Source organism: Leucoraja erinacea, chromosome 11, assembly GCF_028641065.1.
Source record: "Leucoraja erinacea ecotype New England chromosome 11, Leri_hhj_1, whole genome shotgun sequence".
Taxonomy (NCBI): domain Eukaryota; kingdom Metazoa; phylum Chordata; class Chondrichthyes; order Rajiformes; family Rajidae; genus Leucoraja; species Leucoraja erinaceus.
Genome location: NC_073387.1, coordinates 9,639,707 through 9,660,691, shown reverse-complemented (window position 1 = coordinate 9,660,691; position 20,985 = coordinate 9,639,707). Strand labels below are relative to the sequence as shown.

The following is a 20,985-nucleotide window of genomic DNA, read 5'->3' as shown; positions in this document are numbered from 1 at the left end:
GAAATCAAAGTGTAACAGTGCAGTTCCATTAGGTTTGAGTTAAACATGTGCAGCACACCAATAACTCTCCATATTCATATAGAAACTTTAACCCAGGCACGTGTCACATGAGTTTCACTTAGTTGATCAAACTTGAGGAAGGCTAGGGCAAAGAAATAGCTGCAAGCTCAAAGAAAAATTAATCTATTTTCAGCAAGTTTTTAAAGATGGTGAAAGATTTTAAACATCTAAGATAGGAATGTACAGTTCTTGAAAGCAAGGACAGTGAAAGCTGATATAACGTGAGCAGAGCAGAGAAAAATTCACACTGTATTGCAGAATGTGACTTTGCTGTGAATATCAAATTGCTCATGATTGTTTCGTGATGCTCTAATATGTGCTAGTCTTACACTTATATTAAGTGGTCTTATATAGGCCTCTTCTCAGCTACTGTAATTACACCGTTTTAAAAATGAATGTCGAACATAGAAGAGTACCGCATAGGAACAGGCCCTTCGGCCTTCAATTTCTGTGCCAAATATGGCGCAGTCCAAACCTTGCATGCCTGCTAATAATCCTTATCTCTCCATTCCCTAATTATGCATGCGCCTATCCAAAAGTCCGTTAAATGCTACTATCACCTCACCTGTCAGTGCATTCCAGGTACTCACCACTCTATGTGAAAAAAAAACTTGCCCATACATCTCCTTTAAACTTTGACCCTCTTGACCAGATTTGCATTGCAATACTCCAATTTTTACTTAACCCAAGTCCTATAAAGCTGCATCATTACATTCCGACTCCTGAATGCAAACGCCTGAACAATGAAGCATAACATATGCCTTCACTACTACTCTATCTACTTGTTAAGTTTAGAGATACAGTGCAGAAACAGGCCTTTCAGCCCACCAAGTCCACACTGACCAGTGATCCCCACACATTAACACTACCCTATCACATTAACGCATTAACATATTAACACTATCTGAAGAAGAGTCTCGACCCGAAATGTCACCCATTCCTTCTCTTCAGAGACGCTGCTTGTCCCGCTGAGTTACTCCAGCATTTTGTGTCTTCCTTAACACTACCCTACACACACTAGGGACAATTTTACATTTATACCAAGCCAATTAACCGGTACGTCTTAGGAGTGTGGGTGGAAATCGAAGATCTCGGAGAAAACCCACGCAAGTCACAGTGAGGAGGTACAAACTCCGTAAAGATAAGTCGGGGTTGAACCTGGGTCTCCAGCGCTGTAAGGCAGCAACTCAACCGCTATGACATCCACTTGTGTTGCCACATTTGGGAAGTTATGGACATGGATCACAAGATCCCTCTGAACATGAATACTGTTAAATGTCATGTCATTTAATGCACAATTTTCCTTCCTATTTGACCTCCCCAAGTACAGCAGCTCGCACTTGCTCAGATAAGACTCCTCCTGCCACAACTCTGCCCATTTATGTAGCTGATCTATAGCTTTCTTCACAGTTTACAACCCCAGCAAACTTTGTGTCATTTGCAAACTTACAAATTATCCCTTGTATGTCCGTGCTATTTATATACATTACAAACAAATGCTGAAAGTTATTTTAAAAAAAACACAAGAAGATTGTTTAATAATTAAATTACTTGGTTATTTAATTTATAAAAGAGTGGTGTGTGGAGTGTGTATATTCTCCCTGTGAAAACATGGGTTTCCTATGAGTGCTCTGGTTTCCTCCCACATTCTGAAGATGTGCGGGTGTGTAGGTTAACTGGCCTGTGTAAAATTGCCCCTAGTGTATAGGGAGTGGATGTGAAAGTGGGATCGCATAAAACAAATGTGAATGGGTGATTGATGGCTGTCATGGACTCGGTGGGCCGGAGAGCCTATGTCTATGGTGTATCTCTAAACTAAAAACTGAAGCAAGTCTCTGTGCTGCAGCTGAGGAAGTATATGAAGTTGTTGCTTGACAGCTGGATTTCATGAGGAATCTAACACCGGAGCACAGACCAGAAAATTGGGGATCCCATCAGGAGGTGCTGAGAATTTACCAGGAAGTTCAAAACATACACCCCCTGATGGACTTCCCAATGTTCTTGTTTCGAAAATAAATAATGACATTTTATTGCAAGTCATCGGGCATTTCTCAGGAAGATCAAAGCCATTGTTCCTTAGATGGAACAGCCACAAACTGAAACGCAAGCTGATGAGAGTTTGTAAATCCATTGATCGTGAATTTCCATGGCGTTGTCTGATTCTCAGAGGATTCAGCTTATTTACTGTAAAATGTGGCATCTTTAATAAATCAGTTCCTGGCAGTTATTTCAATGTCATTGTTTAGGAGTGATTTATTTGGTGATTACTAGATTAAAAAAACAGAGCATGCTTGTGTTTTGTAGAGAATAATTGAATCAGATATCAAACTGTTGTCCAAGCATTTACTTGTCAGGTTATTCTCTGCTCAGTTAAGTAATGTTGTGTAAATACTGTGAAATACATGTTGAACCTTGAACTTTACAGGGTTTTGTGTCTCCATTGAATGTTCCAACTGGATATCCCTGCACAATTATACCTTGTTATTGTAGTTGAAAAGTCCCATGAGTTCAGTGAAACTCTGCTTCTGTATGATGGAATCTGGTTTGCTTGGATTCTGAGCACCAGCTATCAAGGCACTTTTAAAATTGCTTGTGAGTGAATCAGCAGCTTGCAATACTTTGCTATTATATGTCCATAAGCTTCTGAGAATGTAATGCAAAACTGACATTAGACTTTAGAGACACTATTTTATCTAGACTTGCAGTTGCAATTAATTTACCAAATCTCTTACAATTTTCAGTCGGGAATTCTTATTAATTACTCAAAGAAGGAGGCCATTCAGCCCATTAGACGCATGTGTGCTCCCAGTTCACAGTACCATCGGTCCTAGCCACCTTTACCTCTGCACCCTTCTCTCCATTACATGGCCATCAACTCCTATGATGTTGTTTTGTCTACAAATCTACTGTAACGGGTAATTTAGAGTGGCCATTGAACCTATCAGCATCTTTGGCTTGTGAGCAGAAACTTGCATATCCAACAACAACTTGCATGGACTCAGGGAGAACATGGTAACTCAACACAATTAATTAAAGAGGACTGTGTCAAACTCACTTCCCTGGAGTTGTGAGGCAGCAGAACTAACTGCTACGCCACACTGCTAACAATTGTTTTAATGTATTACTAGAATGAATATGAGACCAGACCAGCAGCCAATACAACACAACAAAAACAAAAACAAACTTTTACATTCATAAAAATAGTAAGGTGCTATGGACACAAAATGCTGGAGTATCTCAGAATATCAGGCTGCATCTCTGTGAAGTTACTGTGCATCAGAAATCATCAGTAGAACAACTCAAATGGCAGCTTCTTCCCCGCTGTTATCAGACACTTAATAATATTAATCATAATTAATAAGTTTATTGGCCAAGTATTCACATACAAGGAATTTGCCTTGGTGCTCCGCCCGCAAGTGACAATATGACATACAATGACAGTTAGGAATTACACATAAAACATTAAACATTAATAATAAAACATTATTGATTAAACATGTCAATTAAATAAAATACGAGAGCAAAAGGAGGCTACAGATTTTTGGTTATTAAGTAGAGCTACTACTCATGGGGAAAAAAGCTGTTTTTATGTCTGGCTGTGGCAGCTTTGTACCTTCGACAAGTTAGATTCAAGATTCATGATTCAAGAGAGTTTATTGTCATGTGTCCCAGATAGGACAATAAAATTCTTGCTTTGCTGCAGTACAACATTGATACAAATACATCGATAGATGCTCCTGAACACATCATCAGTGATGTAACCTGGGGTCATTGGGTGTTTCGGGTCTGTCAACATCAGACATCATCACCCAGGCGACCCAGCCGTGGTTGATCAGACCACGACTTGTGTTCAGGTGGCATTCGCTCCTCCCCATGCACCTCCTCTCCTGATCCAGAGCCATCTCGAGGCCTTCTCCGCTGCCTCTGTGGTGTTCTTGATAGCCTTTCTCCTCGCCACTCCGCTTATGCCCAGTGCACTCAAGGCTTTGTAGAGCGATTGCCCTGCAAAACCAAACATCTGCAGCCAGAATATAGTAGGCATGAATACAGAACGGATTAGTGTGTCCATATACCATTATATAAATATATACACACATGAATAAATAAACAGATCAAGTGCAAACAAACAGATAGGGTCTATTAATGTTCAGAGTTTTGTTTCAGTTGAGTTTAATAGCCTGATGGCTGTGGGGAAGTAGCTATTCCTGAACCTGGATATTGCAGTCCTCAGGCTCCTGTACCTTCTACCTGAAGGTAGCAGGGAGATGAGTGTGTGGCCAGGATGGTGTAGGTCCTTGATGATGCTGCCAGCCTTTTTGAGGCAGCGACTGTGATAGATCCCTTCGATTAAGGAATGCATTCCCAACACCAACCATTCCCAGCACTGCCCCAATCTATCCAGTTGCTGAGCCTCCACCTTTAGTTATCTAGACCTTCTCTGGTGTAATTAAATCCTGCAACCTCTTTTCGTTTCCTTTGCACTATGCTGTACTGGTGTATGGTTTGATTGTTATCGCATATGGATGTTTTTTTTAATCAGGATAGCATGCCAAACAACAATGTATTACTGTATCATTGAACTTTGGACTGATGCATTTTAACAAGACTAATGTTTTGGGATTATTGGGTATAATTTTAAAGGTGATGTTGGAACAGAGAGACCTTAATGTTTGCATCTGTAAATCTTTCAAGGTGGCTGGGAGATGGTGAATAGGATAAGTTTGAAGGGATAGAAACATAGAAAATAGGTGCAGGGGGAGGCCATTCGGCCTTCGAGCCGGCATCGCCATTCATTGTGATCATGGCTGATCGTCCCCAATCAATAACCCGTGCCTGCCTTCTCCACATATCCCTGGATTCCACTAGCCCCTAGAGCTCTAACTCTCTCTTAAATCCATCCAAAATTTGGCCTCCACTGCCCTGTGGCAGGGAATTTCACAAATTCACAACTCTCTGGGTGAAAAAGATTTTTCTCACCTCAGTCTTAAATGGCCTCCCCTTTATTCTAGGACTGTGGCCCCTGGTTCTGGACTTGCCCAACATTGGGAAAATATTCCCTGCATCTTGCTTGTCCAGTCCTTTTATAATTGTATATGTTTCTATAAGATACCCCCTCATCCTTCTAAACTCCAGTGAATACAAGCCAAAGGATATGGACCAAACACAGGCAGGTGAGACCTGTGTAGATGGGGCACGTTGGCCAGTGTGGGCAAGTTATGCTGAAGGGCCTGTTTCTACATTGTATGACCCCATGACTTAATACAGAACAAGAAATTTGACTTGCAAATTGGAAAATTGAAATCTTGAGATAGATGTTGTGTTACCCTTCTCAAAACAGATAGACAATCAATTGTTCAACTGGAATTGAAAATCAACCTTAACATTTCATTTTACTCATTCATTTTCACAGATGATTGCTGCTTCGTTTGATAAATGGATGGACATGGATGGATGAAGGTACAATGAACAAAGATTAACTTTGCAGTAACACTATTGGCTATTCCATGACCGAGATCCTGCTCATTTGCAAGATGAGTAGATTCAAACAAACTAGCATCATGTTCACATTTTGGCCCCATCAAAGAAGTCCGACATTGTCTGGAATACCATTAATATTGTTTTTCATTTTAAAAGCATAAATTTTACACCATTTTCAGGATTGCCCTTCCTCTTGCCAGATATTTGTTTCCAGTGTTTCCAGTTATCGAATAAGAACATTGCATGTGTATGTTGAGTTGTATTAATGATCCCTTACGCATTTGAAATCAACCTTTGCTATTCAATTGAAAGATATTACGACTTACAAAAAAATGATTTAATACTTGTCCCTAATTGCCCTTAAAGCACCACTTTACCATGACAATACCACTACTTATTGCACTGAAAGTACTTTTGTACCTTAAGCAATTCTAGACTTGGTATGGTGACATTATGATAATGTGGACATTGGAAGGGAACTGGAAGTACAGTTGCAGTAGAGCTGCACTACCAGCTGCTAGTATTGGCTGCACTGGAACTGCTAGTAGTAGAGTCTAATGTGTATTGTCCTTCTAGGCGGCTGAGGTGAGAGGTACTGTAGACATTCAGAGAAGCCTTGAGCAGATTTCAATGAACTTCTTAAAGGAGGAGAGAAAAGTGAAAACATTTGCAAAGGCAATACTGAGATGAGATTCAAGGTAATGATGACATGTCCACCTTTCATAGGATGCAAGTAACGTAGAATGGAAAAAAGCTCTGAATCAGCCAATTACAGAATAAAGGATGAATAATTGGGCAATATTACTTCATTGCATGCACACTCAGATTATCTTTCACGCCTAGAACAAGGATGTCCTTACAAGGGGGGAAATGCACGAGGCAATCGTGAATGAGAGAACACTGTTAGATCATACCTTCTCATAGATTTGCAGAGATTTACTACAGAGGAGACCTTTCAGACCATTGTTTTTATGTTATTCCACCAAACTCCACCTCACGTATTGTGATCTGTGGGTTTCATAACATCAGATGCTCATGCAGGCATGTTTTACATGTGTTCAAGCATGTTGCTACCACTGTCCTTCTAGCCACTGAATTCCAGACTCACATCACCTTGGTCCAATGGATCGTCAGTGATTCTGTTAGATTTCTAAAGAACCCTGGATCATTTCTGTTCCTATCTTTCTCATGACCTGAACAGGAACTAGCAGAGAGGAAATTTGCTTAAATCAGTCAGTTCAGTTTAGTTTATTGTCACGTGTACCAAGGCACAGTGAGGAGTTTTTGTTGCGTGCTATCCAGTCAGCAGAAAGACCATACTTGATTACAATCGCTCCTATTACCATGTACAGATACATGATAAGGGAATAACATTTTGTGCAAGGTAAAGCCAGCAACGTCTGATCAAGGATAGTCCGAGTGTCACCAAATAGGTAGATATTAGTCCGCTCTGCTCTCTGGTTGTGGATGGATGATTCAGTTGCTTGAGACCAGCTGGGAAGAACATGTCCCTGAATCTGGTGGTGTGCGTTTTCACACTCCTGAATCTGTTTGCCCTCATTTCCTGAAGTGAACCAAATGAAAAATCAAACCAGTTGTCATTGGGCCATTCACAGCCTTGAGGAGTTCTTATTGGTATGGAGTGGCAATGTTCTAAAATGCTTCTATTCTGGTGATAGACTCACTGCTATTGCACTGTTACAGTGCAGCTTCCTACTCCAATTGTTCAAAAGAATTAGGACTATTTAACAGTTCATTATAACTTGGAAGACAAGTCGATCCCAATACACCTCAAGCTCTTTAATCAAAGTTACTAGATTTCCAAGGTATTATGTAACTGCAAATGCCGCTTATGACTGTTTCTTCTGACACTAGCTTGTGATGTCTTCTTATTCCATGGGAGGTAGAAACATGAGAATAATGTCACAAAACATGGGAGTAGAATTAGGCCATTCAGCCCATCGAGTCTAGTACACAATTCGATCATGGCTGATCTATGTTTCCTTCTTAACCCCATTCCACTTCCTACTCCCCATAACCATAACTCTTCCTAAACAGGAAACTAGCAATCTTCACTTTAAAAATATTGAATGACTTGGCCTCCACAGCCACCCGTGGCAATGAATTCCACAGATTCACCACCATACATCTATATATTGATCACATACAAATAACACTCACATTGATTTAGCAGCAGAGTTAATCGTATGAAGTCTCACCATATTTCACATTTTGTAGTGACATGGAAGAAGACATTTGGCCCAATTGAATCCCTGCTGAATTTCAGAGTACACCCTTCAATTCCACTCACTCACATTATTTGATGGAGGCGTAACATGTTGGACAGAAATAGGTTCTTTAGTATGGAATGCCCATATGCATTCCATACATATTCATGTGCTTCTCTTAAAGCATCTTAAATAGCACTATCACATTTGCCTCCAGTGGGCAGCATGTTCCAGGTACCTATCAATCACTATGTAAAACAAAACGTATCCTGCAAATCTTCAAACTTTTTTAATTTAACATTAAAGCTAAGCTGTTCATAACCTGGGAGAAAGATTCTAATTATCTAGCCTAACTATGCCTCTCATAATTATATCGACTTGTAGGGTCTCCCCTCAGCCTCCGGCACTCCAAAGAAAATAATCCAAGTTTGTCCAACCTCTTCTCATAGCTAATGCTCTCTAATCCAGGCAGCATCCTAGAATACTGCACCCTCTCCAAAGCCACCATGTACATAAAATCATAGAGAAACCAAATCTGTACACAATACTCCAAATGTGGCCTAATCAGTCTGAAGAAGGGTCTCAACCAGAAACGTCAGCCATTCCTTTTCTCCAGAAATGCTGTCTGACCCATTGAGTTATTCCAGAATTTTGTGTCTATCTAACTGTGGCCTAACCAAAGTTTTACAAAGCACAAAACAAACTTCCAGAGGAACCCAGTCAGTCAGACAGCATCAATAGAAAGAAATGGACAGACAACCCCTCAGATTTGTAACTCTCCCCAAACTGAAGTAAGGTCTTGACCAAAATGTCACCCATCCAAACCCCTCCACACATTCAGCACATATTTGTCCAGTCCCTACCTAGCCTTCAGGGTTCCGAAGAATCATGTCCCCACCTCCCCCTTCTCTCCCCCAACCTGGACTTCAAGAATTATATTGATAGTGAATTGCCCTTAGTTCATTCAATTATTACCATGGAGAAAATAATTAGATATCAAGGGCATTTAAAGGTTCTTGTGAAGTCTTTGCAGTCATTTTCACCCATGTCTAGAACCAGAGGGTGTAGCCTCAGAACATGGCATACCTTTAAAATGGGGATGAGGAGGAATTTCTTTAGCCAGAGGGTGGTGAATCTGTGGAATTCATTGCCACAGACGGCTGTGGAGATTGACTTTGGGTACTTTAAACAAGGCCATTGATAGGTTCTTGAATATTAAGGGTGTCAAAGGATGGGGTTGAGAGAGGACAATAGATCCCTCATGATCGAATGGTGGAGAAGACTCGATGGACCAAATGCCACAATTCTGCTCCTGTGTCTTATGGTATTAGGTGTTGGACAGTTCAACTACAGCCACACATTTAAATATGGATGATCATTGTATCACATTCAGGAGTGTGAACAAGGTACATTGTTTGTAGTTTGTGATGTCAAGACCTAAAATGAGATTTATGAATTGGAGTCACAACTGGGATCTTCTGGTCTCTGAGTAGCTTTGTTACACTCTCCTCAATTCCAAGAGAACAACGTAGCTCTTCAGGAAAGTTCACTGTTCACACTGAATGGTTACATCTTTGCTTTTCCAGATTAGTTGCTCATGATATATTGCCCACAATTTTGAAATGGTTGATTTATTTCAGAATTTTTCTCTATTGACTCAGAAGGTTCATTATCTCAAAAACAAGTATTGAAGTGATGGGCAAGCACAAGGCTTTCCGTGTGAAAAATAATAATTTCCCATTTTTCCATTGATGAGCAGTTACTTAGTGTAACAATCTGGCAGATTTCTAAAAGAAATTCAAGAGGGTTGATTCATAAGACGAGCTAAAGGAAATGGTGAATCTCACCCCCACATGTGTACCTTACCTATGCATTTTGCAAACTATGTTGACAAATCAATTTTGTATTACATGTGCAAAAATGCAGTTTCTTCTATTGATGTCTTCTTAACTGGATAATTTCTTCCTTTGGTGTCTATGATCCAGGCTTTTGCACGGCACATCTGGTGGCAGGAGGGAGCCAGGGAATGTGATACAGAATGTGCTAGTGGATTTGCACTAAAACAAAATGGCAATTTATTCTTGAATTAAAAAGTTAAACCAGGAAGATCCGAAGATGTCCAAGAAGGGGCGTGGGAAGGCTGAAAAGCCTGAAGCCCTAATAGCTGCCTTGCAGGCTGCTAACGAAGATCTCAGGACTAAACTGACTGACATACAAATAGAACTTCATCAGGAGAAATGTAAGGTGAGTGGATCTTCTTCAACTGATTCAAAGATGGACGAGTGTGAATCTAAAATAGTGCATAATGTGTAAACTGATCCTTGCACCTAATTGATTAGCATTTATAAAATAAATATTCTTGAGGAATAATTGACCAAAACTGTAGTTTATTGAATCACAACTCAGTGTATACTCTCAGTGTCTATGGCCATCTATTCCACTGCCAGGTCCAACAACCCAGCTTCCATCCTGACCTTCAGAACGAATGTGCAATTCTGCACATTATTCCTATCATGTGTTTTCCCCCTGTGTGCACCAGTTTCCACTCTGATGTGAAAAATGTGCGAGCCGGTGGGGTAATTTGGCATTGTTAACTTCCCCTGGTATAGATGAGTGGGAGGAGAGTCAGGGATGGGCAAGGAACCCAATGGGCATATAATAAACGACAGGTTGCATGGAAATCAATGAAAATATTCTGAGAGACAGCAAAGGTTCAAAAAGGCAAAGACTCTATATTGTACGAAAATCTTATAACATACAATAAACCCTTGTTATAATTGACATGGAACGGGGAGGGGATATGGTGTTCGGTATTGCCGATTGTCTGCTCTAACCGAGTAAGGTATTATCATTGTATAAATAGTAGATACAAACAGCTGCAGTTGTTGGTTGATAGACAAAAGGACACAACGTACTGGAGTAACTCAACAGGTGAGGCAGTATCTCAGGAGAACATGGATTTAGGTTGAGACTCTTCTTCAGACTGTCGGTCTGGAACGGGGCTTGGAATCCAGGTGAGTTGACAGCCCTGGCCTGCTGGTGGCCGGGGGAGAGGCGAGGATCGGCGGAGTCAATGGTCGTAGCCTGCGGGTGGCTGGAACGCAGGTGACAGTGGTGGTGGTGATGGCAGTCCCGTCCTGGAAATGGCTGAGGAAGTTGTGTGGGCCAGTAGAGGTGGCAGGAGGTCCAGCCTGGAAGCAATGTAAGCTGGTGGTGGAGTGGGCAGCCGTCGGTAGGTGCGTCCGCTATAATCAAAACAGGGCCATCAAAACAAGGGATTCTACAAATACAAACTCCTACCACTAGTCATTTTGGTTGGAATGTTGCCTTATAGAATCATAAACCTTCAATCATTATTGTTTCCTAATATGGAGCATACATCCTGAAGGGGATGTTGTATTATTTGATACAGTTTAAGTAATATGTTTATAGAATAATTCTTCATGGCAACAGTGAATGCTTTATAGTCAATAACTACTGTAAATCTAATAGTCAATTAAAATTCTCATAAACCCCTCTACAGACCAATCACTGAAAAGATTAAGGATTTCATTTCTGGTCAGGTTTCAAATTTAATTTTTAGAGTTTATAATATATTTTCCATTTGCTTTTTCTAGGACGAGGAAGTTTTGTCCGAGTTAGTGATGAGAATCTGCTGTAAAACACCAAGCACCAGGAGATAAATTAATGAGCATTTGTGTCAATAGTATTACGTAGGGTGTGTGGGTGTTTGCATAGCTTGATCTCACTTCTTTTGGTTTTGATCATTCGGTTGCTTTGTTTGCCCTTCCTTTGCTGATGCCCTTGGTTTTCTATAATAATTCCAGTGGTTAGAGAATATTTGGGGAAGTTGGCCGTTTAGAGATTTTTGCTTAATTAACGGAAGTCAATAGGAGATGAAAATCAGAAGTTCTTGACACAGATTAGCCAATAATTCTTATGTTTAAAGTTTATGAATCTTTGGAGTTCCCTACCCTAGAAGACTATGGATGCTGAGTCATTGAATATATTAAAGGCAGATATTGATAGATGTTTGGATTCTCTGGAAATCAAAGAATAATAGGAGAAGGTGTGGTGAAAGATTAATGTTCATCTTGTTCAATGGAGGTGTGGGACAAAATGGAACACCTCAAGCTTGTTTAAGAAAGAACTGCAGATGCTGGAAAAATCGAAGGTAGACAAAAATGCTGGGGAAAGTCAGCGGGTGAGGCACCATCTATGGAACAAAGGAATTGGTGATGTTTCAGGTTGAGACCCTTCTTCAGACTGATGTGGGGATGGAGGGGGGGGGGGGGGGGGGGGGAAGAAAAATGGAAGGGGTAGAGACAGTAGGCTGTGGGAGAGCTGGGAAGGGGAGAAGAAAGGAGGGACAAAGCAAGGACTGCCTGAAATTGGAGAAGTCAATGTTCATATCACTGGGGTGTAAACTACCCAAGCGAAATATAAGGTGCTGCTCCTCCAATTTGCAGTGGGACTCATTCTGGCCATGAAGAAGGCCCAGGACAGAAATGTTGGATTCGGAATGGGAGAGGGAGTTGAAGTGCTGAGCCACTGGGAGATCAGGTTGGTTAATGCAAACTGTGCAGAGGTGTTGGGCAAAGCGAATGCCAAGCCTGGGCTTGGTCTCACCGATGCAGAGCAGTTGACACCTAGAGCAGCGGATGCAATAGATGAGGTTGAAGGAGGTGCAGGAGAACCTCTGCCTCACCTGGAAAGATTAATGTTCTTTGGTCTAGTGGAGTTTAACTTCCAGTTGCTTCTCTGAAAGTGTCTTGTTGATTTTGGATGAGTTTTGAATGTGAAAAAAATAATAGAGAAATCTGAAGTTTTGCTATATTTCCTTATGAGATAGGAAGAGGCCATTGGACCACAGAATCCATGCTGACACTAAGAGAATTTACATCAGTCCTTTTGTGTCACCAGCTTCTCTGTAACCTGTTATGTTTAAGGCACTGATCAATTATATACCTTCCCATCCCCAATTCACCTACCACCTAACTTAGTTAGTTTAGTTTACTGTCACGTGTACCAATGTACAGTGAAAAGCTTTTCTCCGCGCTAACCAGTCAGTAGAAAGACTACGTGATTCCAATCAAGCCATCCACAGTGTAAAGATACATGATAAAGGGAATAATGTTTAGTGTTGGATAAAGTCCAGTAGGCCAATTAAAGATAGTCTGAAGGTCTCCAGTGAGATAGATAGTACCCCAGGAACATGCTCTAGTTGTTGATAGGATGGTTCATCTGTCTGACAATAGCTGGGAAGAAACTGCCACTGAATCTGGCGATGTGGGTTTTCACTCTTATGTACCTCTTGCCTGATGGGAGCAGGGAGAATAGGGAGACTCATCCTTGATTATGCTGGTGGCTTTGATTCAATGGAAGGGAGGTTGCTTTGTATGATGGCTTGGGCTGCATCCACAATTCTCTGCGATTTCTTGCAGGCTTGGATGGAGCTGTTCCCAAGCCATGCTGTGATGCATCCCGATAAAATGCTTTCTGTGGCACAACTGTAGAGGTTGGTGAGAGTTGTTGGGAACATTCTGAACTTCCTAAGCCCTCCTAACTCCAGTGAGGGCAGTTTAGACTGATCAATTTACCTACCAACTCTTGGCTTTGGGAAGTGTTAGGAAACCAAAGCATGTGCAGGAAGCCTACAGATTCACAGGAGAAGATACATATTGCACATAGACAGCACCAGGAGCCAGAATTGAACCCAGCTCGCTGCGACTGTGTGGTTGCAGCTTTACATGCTGCACCACAAAGGCATGAAACAAGACATATTTAGAGAAGAGGATAAACATCTCAAAACAGGTTCATTGAATGAATTGGATTTCTGTCATAACAACTAGTGATATTAGTGAAACACAGCTGCATGTAGTGTTACTGGATAAAACTAAACATCAAATCGTAAGTTCGCCAATAAAGTTTCTTTTGATTAACTTGGACCATATTTTTTGGTCTTTCTGGTGCTGCAAAAGTCACATTTTAAGTCTTGTTACAACATTGTTTGTAGTGAGGAAGACTAAGAACCTGAAAAGACAACAATGCTGTTCAACAAGACCATTGTCTTCACAAATGAACCATCCTATATATCCCACTTATCTGGGGGACTTTCCTCCCTCCTGTTGTACCATGATTCTTGGCGATTTTAATGATCATCTTCCCCAGTTTCTGCAATAAGTTTAGAATGATTTTAAAAGAGAATCACTTTCTCTCGGTATTAAGCCTGCCAAGAACTTCATGATGTAAGCTGCTGAAGGAAGACAGTGCATAGGTTTGTAGGTTAATAGCCCCTCTGTAAATTTCCCCTAGTGTGCAGGCAATGGTTGAGGAAGTGGTGTAACATCGAACTAGTGTTAATGTCGAATTGGTCGGCCGAATAACTTATTTCAGTGATATCTTTTGATCAAATTAAAATCGCCTCACATCCCACCTAACATTTCCATATTGAATTTTGATCACTGTTTCGATTTCACCCTCAAATGAAAAGTGAGGTGACTGTGATAATCATTGAAGGTAGACAAAAATGCTGGAGAAACTCAGCGGGTGGGGCAGCATCTAAGGAGCGAAGAAAATAGCCAACGTTTCGGGTCGAAACCCTTCTTCAGACAATCATCATTATATCATTGATGATCATTGATTCTTTCTTCCACGCGGACATTAGGATTTAGGATTACCATCAGTTTTCTTGCGAATAATCTGCCTGACTCTTTGGAATAGTTTGTGCTTTGAAATCTGACATGTTGGAAATGGAGCCACTATTTGTTTAAGTATTTTAATTTTCCGCATTATTCTGCTTCCAGGTTAGTAAACTTGAACGGGAGAAGGTACAAGAGGTAAAGCGCATACGAGAACAAGAGCAGCACAAGCACACAGCGACGGTCACGGAATTGAAAAGCAAGCTCCACGAGGACAAAATGAAGGAACTCCAGTCTGTTCGAGAGACATTGATAAAACAACATGACCAGGAACTCGCACGCACGATCAAAATCAAAGACCAAGAAATGCAACGACTAAAGTCACTTGTGAATTCACTGCGCGATGGAAGCAGTGACAAAGTAAGAACAGCCCTGTCTAATGAGGCCCGGGATGAGGCTCGGAAAGCATTTGACTCTGAGCGCCTCAAACTGCTGCAGGAGATAAGTGAACTGAAATCAACCAAGAAGCAGGTGGATGAGTCACTGAGCAACATGATTCAGGCGGACAAGATAAAAGCTGGGAACTTGAGGAGTGAGCATCATTCCCACCAAGAGGCAATTGCCAAAATCAAATGGGAGTCTGAGAAGGATATCCGTCGACTGGTGAGCAGCGTTGAATTCGGGAGTATGACCGCCACCAATGTCTCATTAACTAACAAATGTGTTTGTTTTCCATTATCAATCCAAGTTGTTGTAACCTTGACAAGTATTGAAAGTGACATGATTTTACTGGTTAAAAGTGACGGAAGGTTTAGTGAAAGTGGTTATTTGTTTTATTAGAAGTTACAAGATTTCAAAACTGAGCACGTTTTTGGAGATTTTGTGGGTGGAATGCAGCATACCTAAGAAATGCTGATTAGACTCAACATAAAGCTGTTTTAAATATTTGTGGCATAATTTGGACTGCATTTGCATTTTTTTTTTAAATTCTGCAGCATATTTATGTGGAAGTTTGGAGATGACCTATGTTCAGTTGCTCAATGGGTGGTTCTGGTAATTGTAGTTTAGATTATCATAAGATTTTGTTTTTAGTTATGGTTTTGGTTCCTTACTATTGGAATTAGCTGAACAAAATATATTTAAAAATGTGCAATATTTCATTCTGTCAGCTTGACCTTCAAATGCATAAGTAAATTATGATACCATGATATATGATAACATGATATTAGGCATTCATGGTTGTAAGCATGGTAACTCTCTTGTGATTATTTCCTTTGAAACGTAATGGCGGAGATTGGTGACACATTCACTTTTAACTAAATAACATGAATTAAATTAAACAAGCCTATGCAATGTGACAAAGAAGCAAGGACATTATCTACATTCTTGTAGTTTGTGAGGACAGATTATGTAGCACATTAAAGATAACACGGTGATGCAGCTGGTTGAGCTGCTGCCTCACAGAGACCGACCTGGGTTTGATCCTGACCTCCGGTGTTGTCTGAGTGGAGTTTGCACATTCTACCTGTGACCGCGTGGGTTTCAATCGGGTGCTCTGATTTCCTCCCACATCCCGAAAAAGTGCAGGTTTGAAGATTAATTGGCTTCTGCGGATTGTCCATAATGTATAGCGAGAGGATGTGAAAGTGAGATAACAGAGAACTAGTGTGAAAGATGACCGATGGTCAATGTGGACTCAATGGGCCGAAGGGCCCGTTTCCATACTATATCTCTATGGCAGAACTAGTCTGCTCCTCAACCAGCCAAATGCAAGTTCCTCTTAGATTTCTCAATATGCCGTTGAGTCATTAAAATAGCTAAATTAACAAAGTTTCATTTATGAGGCTTAATGAAACTGAATCTGGTTCATTTTTGTGCGAAAATAAGTATGACATTTGATGACCTTAGGCAATACACCACATTTAAAGCAGGATCATTAGATTAACAATTATGGGCAAAATGTAGAAAGTTTTAACCTTTGCCACTGCTTTATGTATCAATGTGCACATCTGTTGATTTTTAGTTCAATGAATTCTTCACTAGTTGAAATAGACTTACGCAGAAGAAACATTTGCTGCTTGGAGAATTTCATTCAGTTGATATGAAAGGATTGACTAGGGAAGTAAATTGAATAGTGAGCCATTTCTGCAAACATATCAGAAGGTCATATTATATTAACCAGAAATAGGAAGGCATATCAAGCATAATTAATCATCTTCAAAAATGACTTTTAAATAGTTACTGGAGCTAGAATTTGTATTGAGATTTGTACAGGTTACTAGGATTGGACATAGTTGAATGATAAGACACAGAAAAGTAGCCATTATTTGAACATGCCATGTGTAATCGCACATTCTAATTTTCTTTCTTTTCAGCTCAAAGTAATGGATGGTGAGATAACATTTTTTTCTTTCATTCCTTATGCCGTCTACTATCTCACAATGACCGATAAGCTAAATCTGAGTTATTTTAGTTTTAATGTATTGGTTCTTAAAAAAATAAAATTTCCCATCAATGAAGGACAAGATGGTGACCAACTACGAAAGAGTAAAACAGTAAAACCTTCACAAAAGGTTTATATTGAATAGGTGTTCATCTTTCATGAAATGTATTAATTTCAAAGGGTATATCATATGGCATGCTTTTAGAAGCATAAATCCTATTTTGCAAGCCTGGTCTTGAACTTTTATTCTAAGGGGAAAAAGAAGACACATCAGAAAAAAATATTTTCATAAAATTCACTTAAGGTCAATGCCATGTTAATTTGATGAGTATGTTTATTATCTGGTGTGGTAGTAGTATAGGGTTGGGAGTCTCCTAACAATCTCAGCCCACTGTGTGTTGGAAATGATCAGGCATTACAATTTGATAAAATGCTCATACACAAAGAAGGCTAATAAAATCAATGGGTTGAGCAGCATTTGGGCAGCGGGGGGGGGGGGGGGGGGGGGGGGGGGAGGGGGGGGGGGATTGGAGGAATTGTGTGTTTTGGTTCAAGGTCTGTTACAGGAATGAGAATGGAGAGAATAGATTGCTAGTTTAAAGAAGGGAGGGGAAGGGAGGCGATAGTTGAACCGCTGAGGGGTGAGGAATGATGGATAGGTGTAGCCGGGGGTGGGAAGAGAGGGGGTGTGGGTGGGGGGGGGGGTGGAGTTGGGAGACAGAGAGAGGCAGGTGGGTGATGGGTGGAAGCTGACAAGGATAAATAAGGCAGATGGAGCCTGGTGGGGGGGAGGGGAGGATGAAGGTGGAGAAGGCTGCTGGAGGGTGATGAGCAGAAACACAAAGGTTCTGACAAGGAAGGAAGGAAGGAAGGAAGGGGATAATGGGAACATTGAGAGAGAGATGAAGGGTAAGATAGAACTAGGTGTGTGTTTCTGTGTGTCTGTCCGGGGGGTGGGGGGGGGGGGGGAGGGAGAGAGACTGTGTCAGAGAGGGGGATTGTGTGTGAGAGAGATTGTGTGCGTGAGAGACAGAGAGTGTGTGTGAGAGTGAGTGACAGAGTGTGTGTGAGAGAGACTGTGTCAGAGAGAGAGAGAGAGAGAGAGAGAGAGAGAGGGACTGTCAGAGAGAGACTGTCAGAGAGAGAGACTGTGTGTGTGAGAGAGAAAAAAAGACTCTGTGTGAGAGTGAGTGAGAGAGTGTGTCAGAGAGAGTGTGTGTGAGAGTCAAAGAGAGAGTGTGTGTTTGTGTGTCAGAGAGAGAGACTGTGTGTGTGTGTGAGACAGAGAGTGTGTGTGAGAGTGAGTGAGAGAGTGTGTGTGAGAGAGAGAGAGACTGTGTGTGTGTGTGAGACTGAGAGAGTGTGTGTAAGAGTGAGTGAGAGAGAGAGACTGTGTGTGTGTGTGAGACAGAGAGTGTGTGTGTGAGAGTGAGTGAGAGAGTGTGTGAGAGTGATTGCGAGTATGTGAGAAGCTGGTGTGAGAGCGATTGTCTGTGAGAGAGAGTCTGTGTGTGTAACAGAGAGACTGAGTACGTGAAAGAGTGAGGCTGTGTACAAGAGAGGCTGTACATGTGAGAGAGGGAGAGACCATGCATGTGTGTGAGAGAGTTTGGGCATGTGTGAGAGACCGTGTTTGTAAGAGAGAGGCTGTACATTTAAGAGAGAGGCTGAATGTATGAGTGGGATTGTGTGTGAGTGAAAAAGACTGAGAGAGTGTGAGAGAGACTGTGTTTATGAGAGCCTGTATTGTGTGTGTGTGAGAGAGAGACTGTGTGTGTGAGAGATAGATAGAGAGAGCCACTGCATGTGAGAGTGACTGAGAGAAAGATTGTGTGTGAGAAAGAGAGAGAATATGTACAAAAACACAAGTGGCAAAGGCGAACAGAAATTAGAGATATCAGTGTTCATACTTGTCGACTTTCCAGGTGGAATATGAAGTGTTGATCTTTTTGTTAGCTTCAGGGCTCACCCTAGCAGTGAAGGGCAAGGCTAGACAGGTCGGTGTGGGAATGGAAAGGAGGGCTGAAATGGCATGTGAGGGAAAGCATGGAGTTGAATTCCATTCAGTCGGTTCTGATTCTAAAGAAAGAATTATGTCTGAGACCAAACTGTACTTATTCTTCAAAGGGAAAGCTGTTTTATGTTACAATATAAGCAATTTCCATTTTCACCTATTAATATACTCAACAAGGATTATGTCACAAATCATTCAGAACAAATTATTTCAGAATTGATATGTACATAAGTATTAGGAGTAGGAATGATTCATCCAGTTCTACTCCACCATGCATTCATGATTGTGGCTCATCAACTATCTCACCTCCATTTTCCTGCATCATCCCCATATCCCTTGATTCCCTTATTATTTGGATAGTAATCAGTCTCTGTGTTGAATTAATTCAGTGGGAGAGTCTGAGGAAAGACATTGTTCTCATCTCAGTCCCAGATAGCCTACCCCTTATCGTGACTCTGGGCCCCATGGTTCTAGCTTTCTCATACTCATGGATCTCTCTGCAAGGATATTGTAAGTTTCATCAGGATCACCTCTCATTCTTCTAAACTCCAGGTAGCACACACCTTGTCTACTAAACATATCGTGATGTGGCAAAGGCAAAACGTCCATGCCGGAGTCTGCCCACTGAATTTGTGCTGCACTCCTCCTATGGAAAGTGTATCTGTTTTCAGTGATGGAGGTTAATCCTGTTCACATCTTGGTAATCTTGTCAGGTCTTGTATATTTGCAGTAAAACATCTCTCCTGTACTCGAGTCCTCTCATAATGAAAGGCAACATTTCAAGCTTCTTACTAATTGTTTGCTGCACCACAGGTTTACCTCCAGTGGCGTGCGTACAAGAACACCTAGGCCACTTTAAGCATCACTTTTTCTTATTAAATATTTCTCCATTTAAACAATTTATTTTGACTGTGTGCACAGTGGGTCATTTCTTATCCTACATTACCTTCCATCTGCCCTGTCTTGCCCACACACTTAGCTTGTCCATTTTTCCTTGAAACATCTTTAAATCCTCTTCACTACTAATGATCCTACGAGCAGTTCCATCCAGTTATGATACCGCAACAAGCATAGAAACCTGACATTTGTTCCCTCAGCCTAAACTTGCCCAAAAATGGGCCCCTGCTCGACGTGAAATGGAACTGTTTCTTCCCACTCTTTACTTTCTGTTCTGCATTCCTTTTTCCATGCCAGCATTATACTCCCAATTTAATTTGCTCTAATCTTATTGACCTTTCTGGAAATCTTCTGTAATTCTAAATACACCACATTCACTAATCGTCCCACTCCTCCAGCTTAACTTTTCTACTCGCCACTTTCTCAAAAGACCGTAATAAATAAGGCAGCAGTGATTTTTCTTTCCAAAATCCATCTTATCTCTGCTCAATTTTATTATTCCTTTTTAGTTGTTTTGCAATTACATCCTTTATTACAGTCTACAGTATTTTCCATTCTACTGATTTGTTTTCTACACATTTGTTGCCCACCAATCTGCAGAATTTCTACCACTTTGGAAGATGATGATCAAAACAGAACCAGGCTATTTGGCCCAACTCATCCATGCCAACCAAGATGCCTGATTCTGTCCCATTTTCTCACATTGGGCTCGTGTTCTTCCAAACCTTTCCTAGCCAGGAACCTTTTCAAATGTCTTTTAAATGTAATAATTTTACCTGCCTGAGATATTTCCTCTGGCAGTTCTTTCTAGAAACCCACAACTCTCTGTGTGAAAAAGTTATCTGCCTATACTATGGTACTTTATCTGTCACATGGACTGAGGTACAGTAACATTCATTGTTGTATACAATTCAGTACAAGTTTCACTATACATAGTTCTGAGTAAATTGTTTACTCTCACCTCAAACCTATGCCCTAGTTCTTGATTCCTCTAATCTTCTGGGGAAAAGACTATTCATTCACCCCATGTGTTTACCTCATGATTGTATGTATCTCCATGAGATCACCCTTCAGTCTCTTGCACTCCAAGGAATAGAATCTAAGTATCCCAAGTACTAATACAATACGTACTTTGCCTGAAAGACCACTGACATGCTTTACCCTAAAACATCTCCCATAACTGAGATGTCTTCCAAATGCAAATGGTCAAAACACAGAAAGATT

The 20,985-nt window shown here is 41.0% G+C and overlaps 1 protein-coding gene across 1 annotated transcript in view; it reads left to right on the top strand.

Annotated features, from left to right (window-relative positions):
• jakmip2 (janus kinase and microtubule interacting protein 2) overlaps positions 1 to 20,985 on the top strand; it is a 224,883-nt gene that overhangs the window by 115,210 nt on the left and 88,688 nt on the right. Inside the window, exons 2-4 of the mRNA XM_055643376.1 lie at positions 5,471 to 5,517; positions 9,752 to 10,010; positions 14,573 to 15,070. Coding sequence (XP_055499351.1) covers positions 9,882 to 10,010; positions 14,573 to 15,070 — 627 coding nt within the window. The 5' untranslated portion in view covers positions 5,471 to 5,517; positions 9,752 to 9,881. The remainder of the gene's footprint in view (positions 1 to 5,470; positions 5,518 to 9,751; positions 10,011 to 14,572; positions 15,071 to 20,985) is intronic.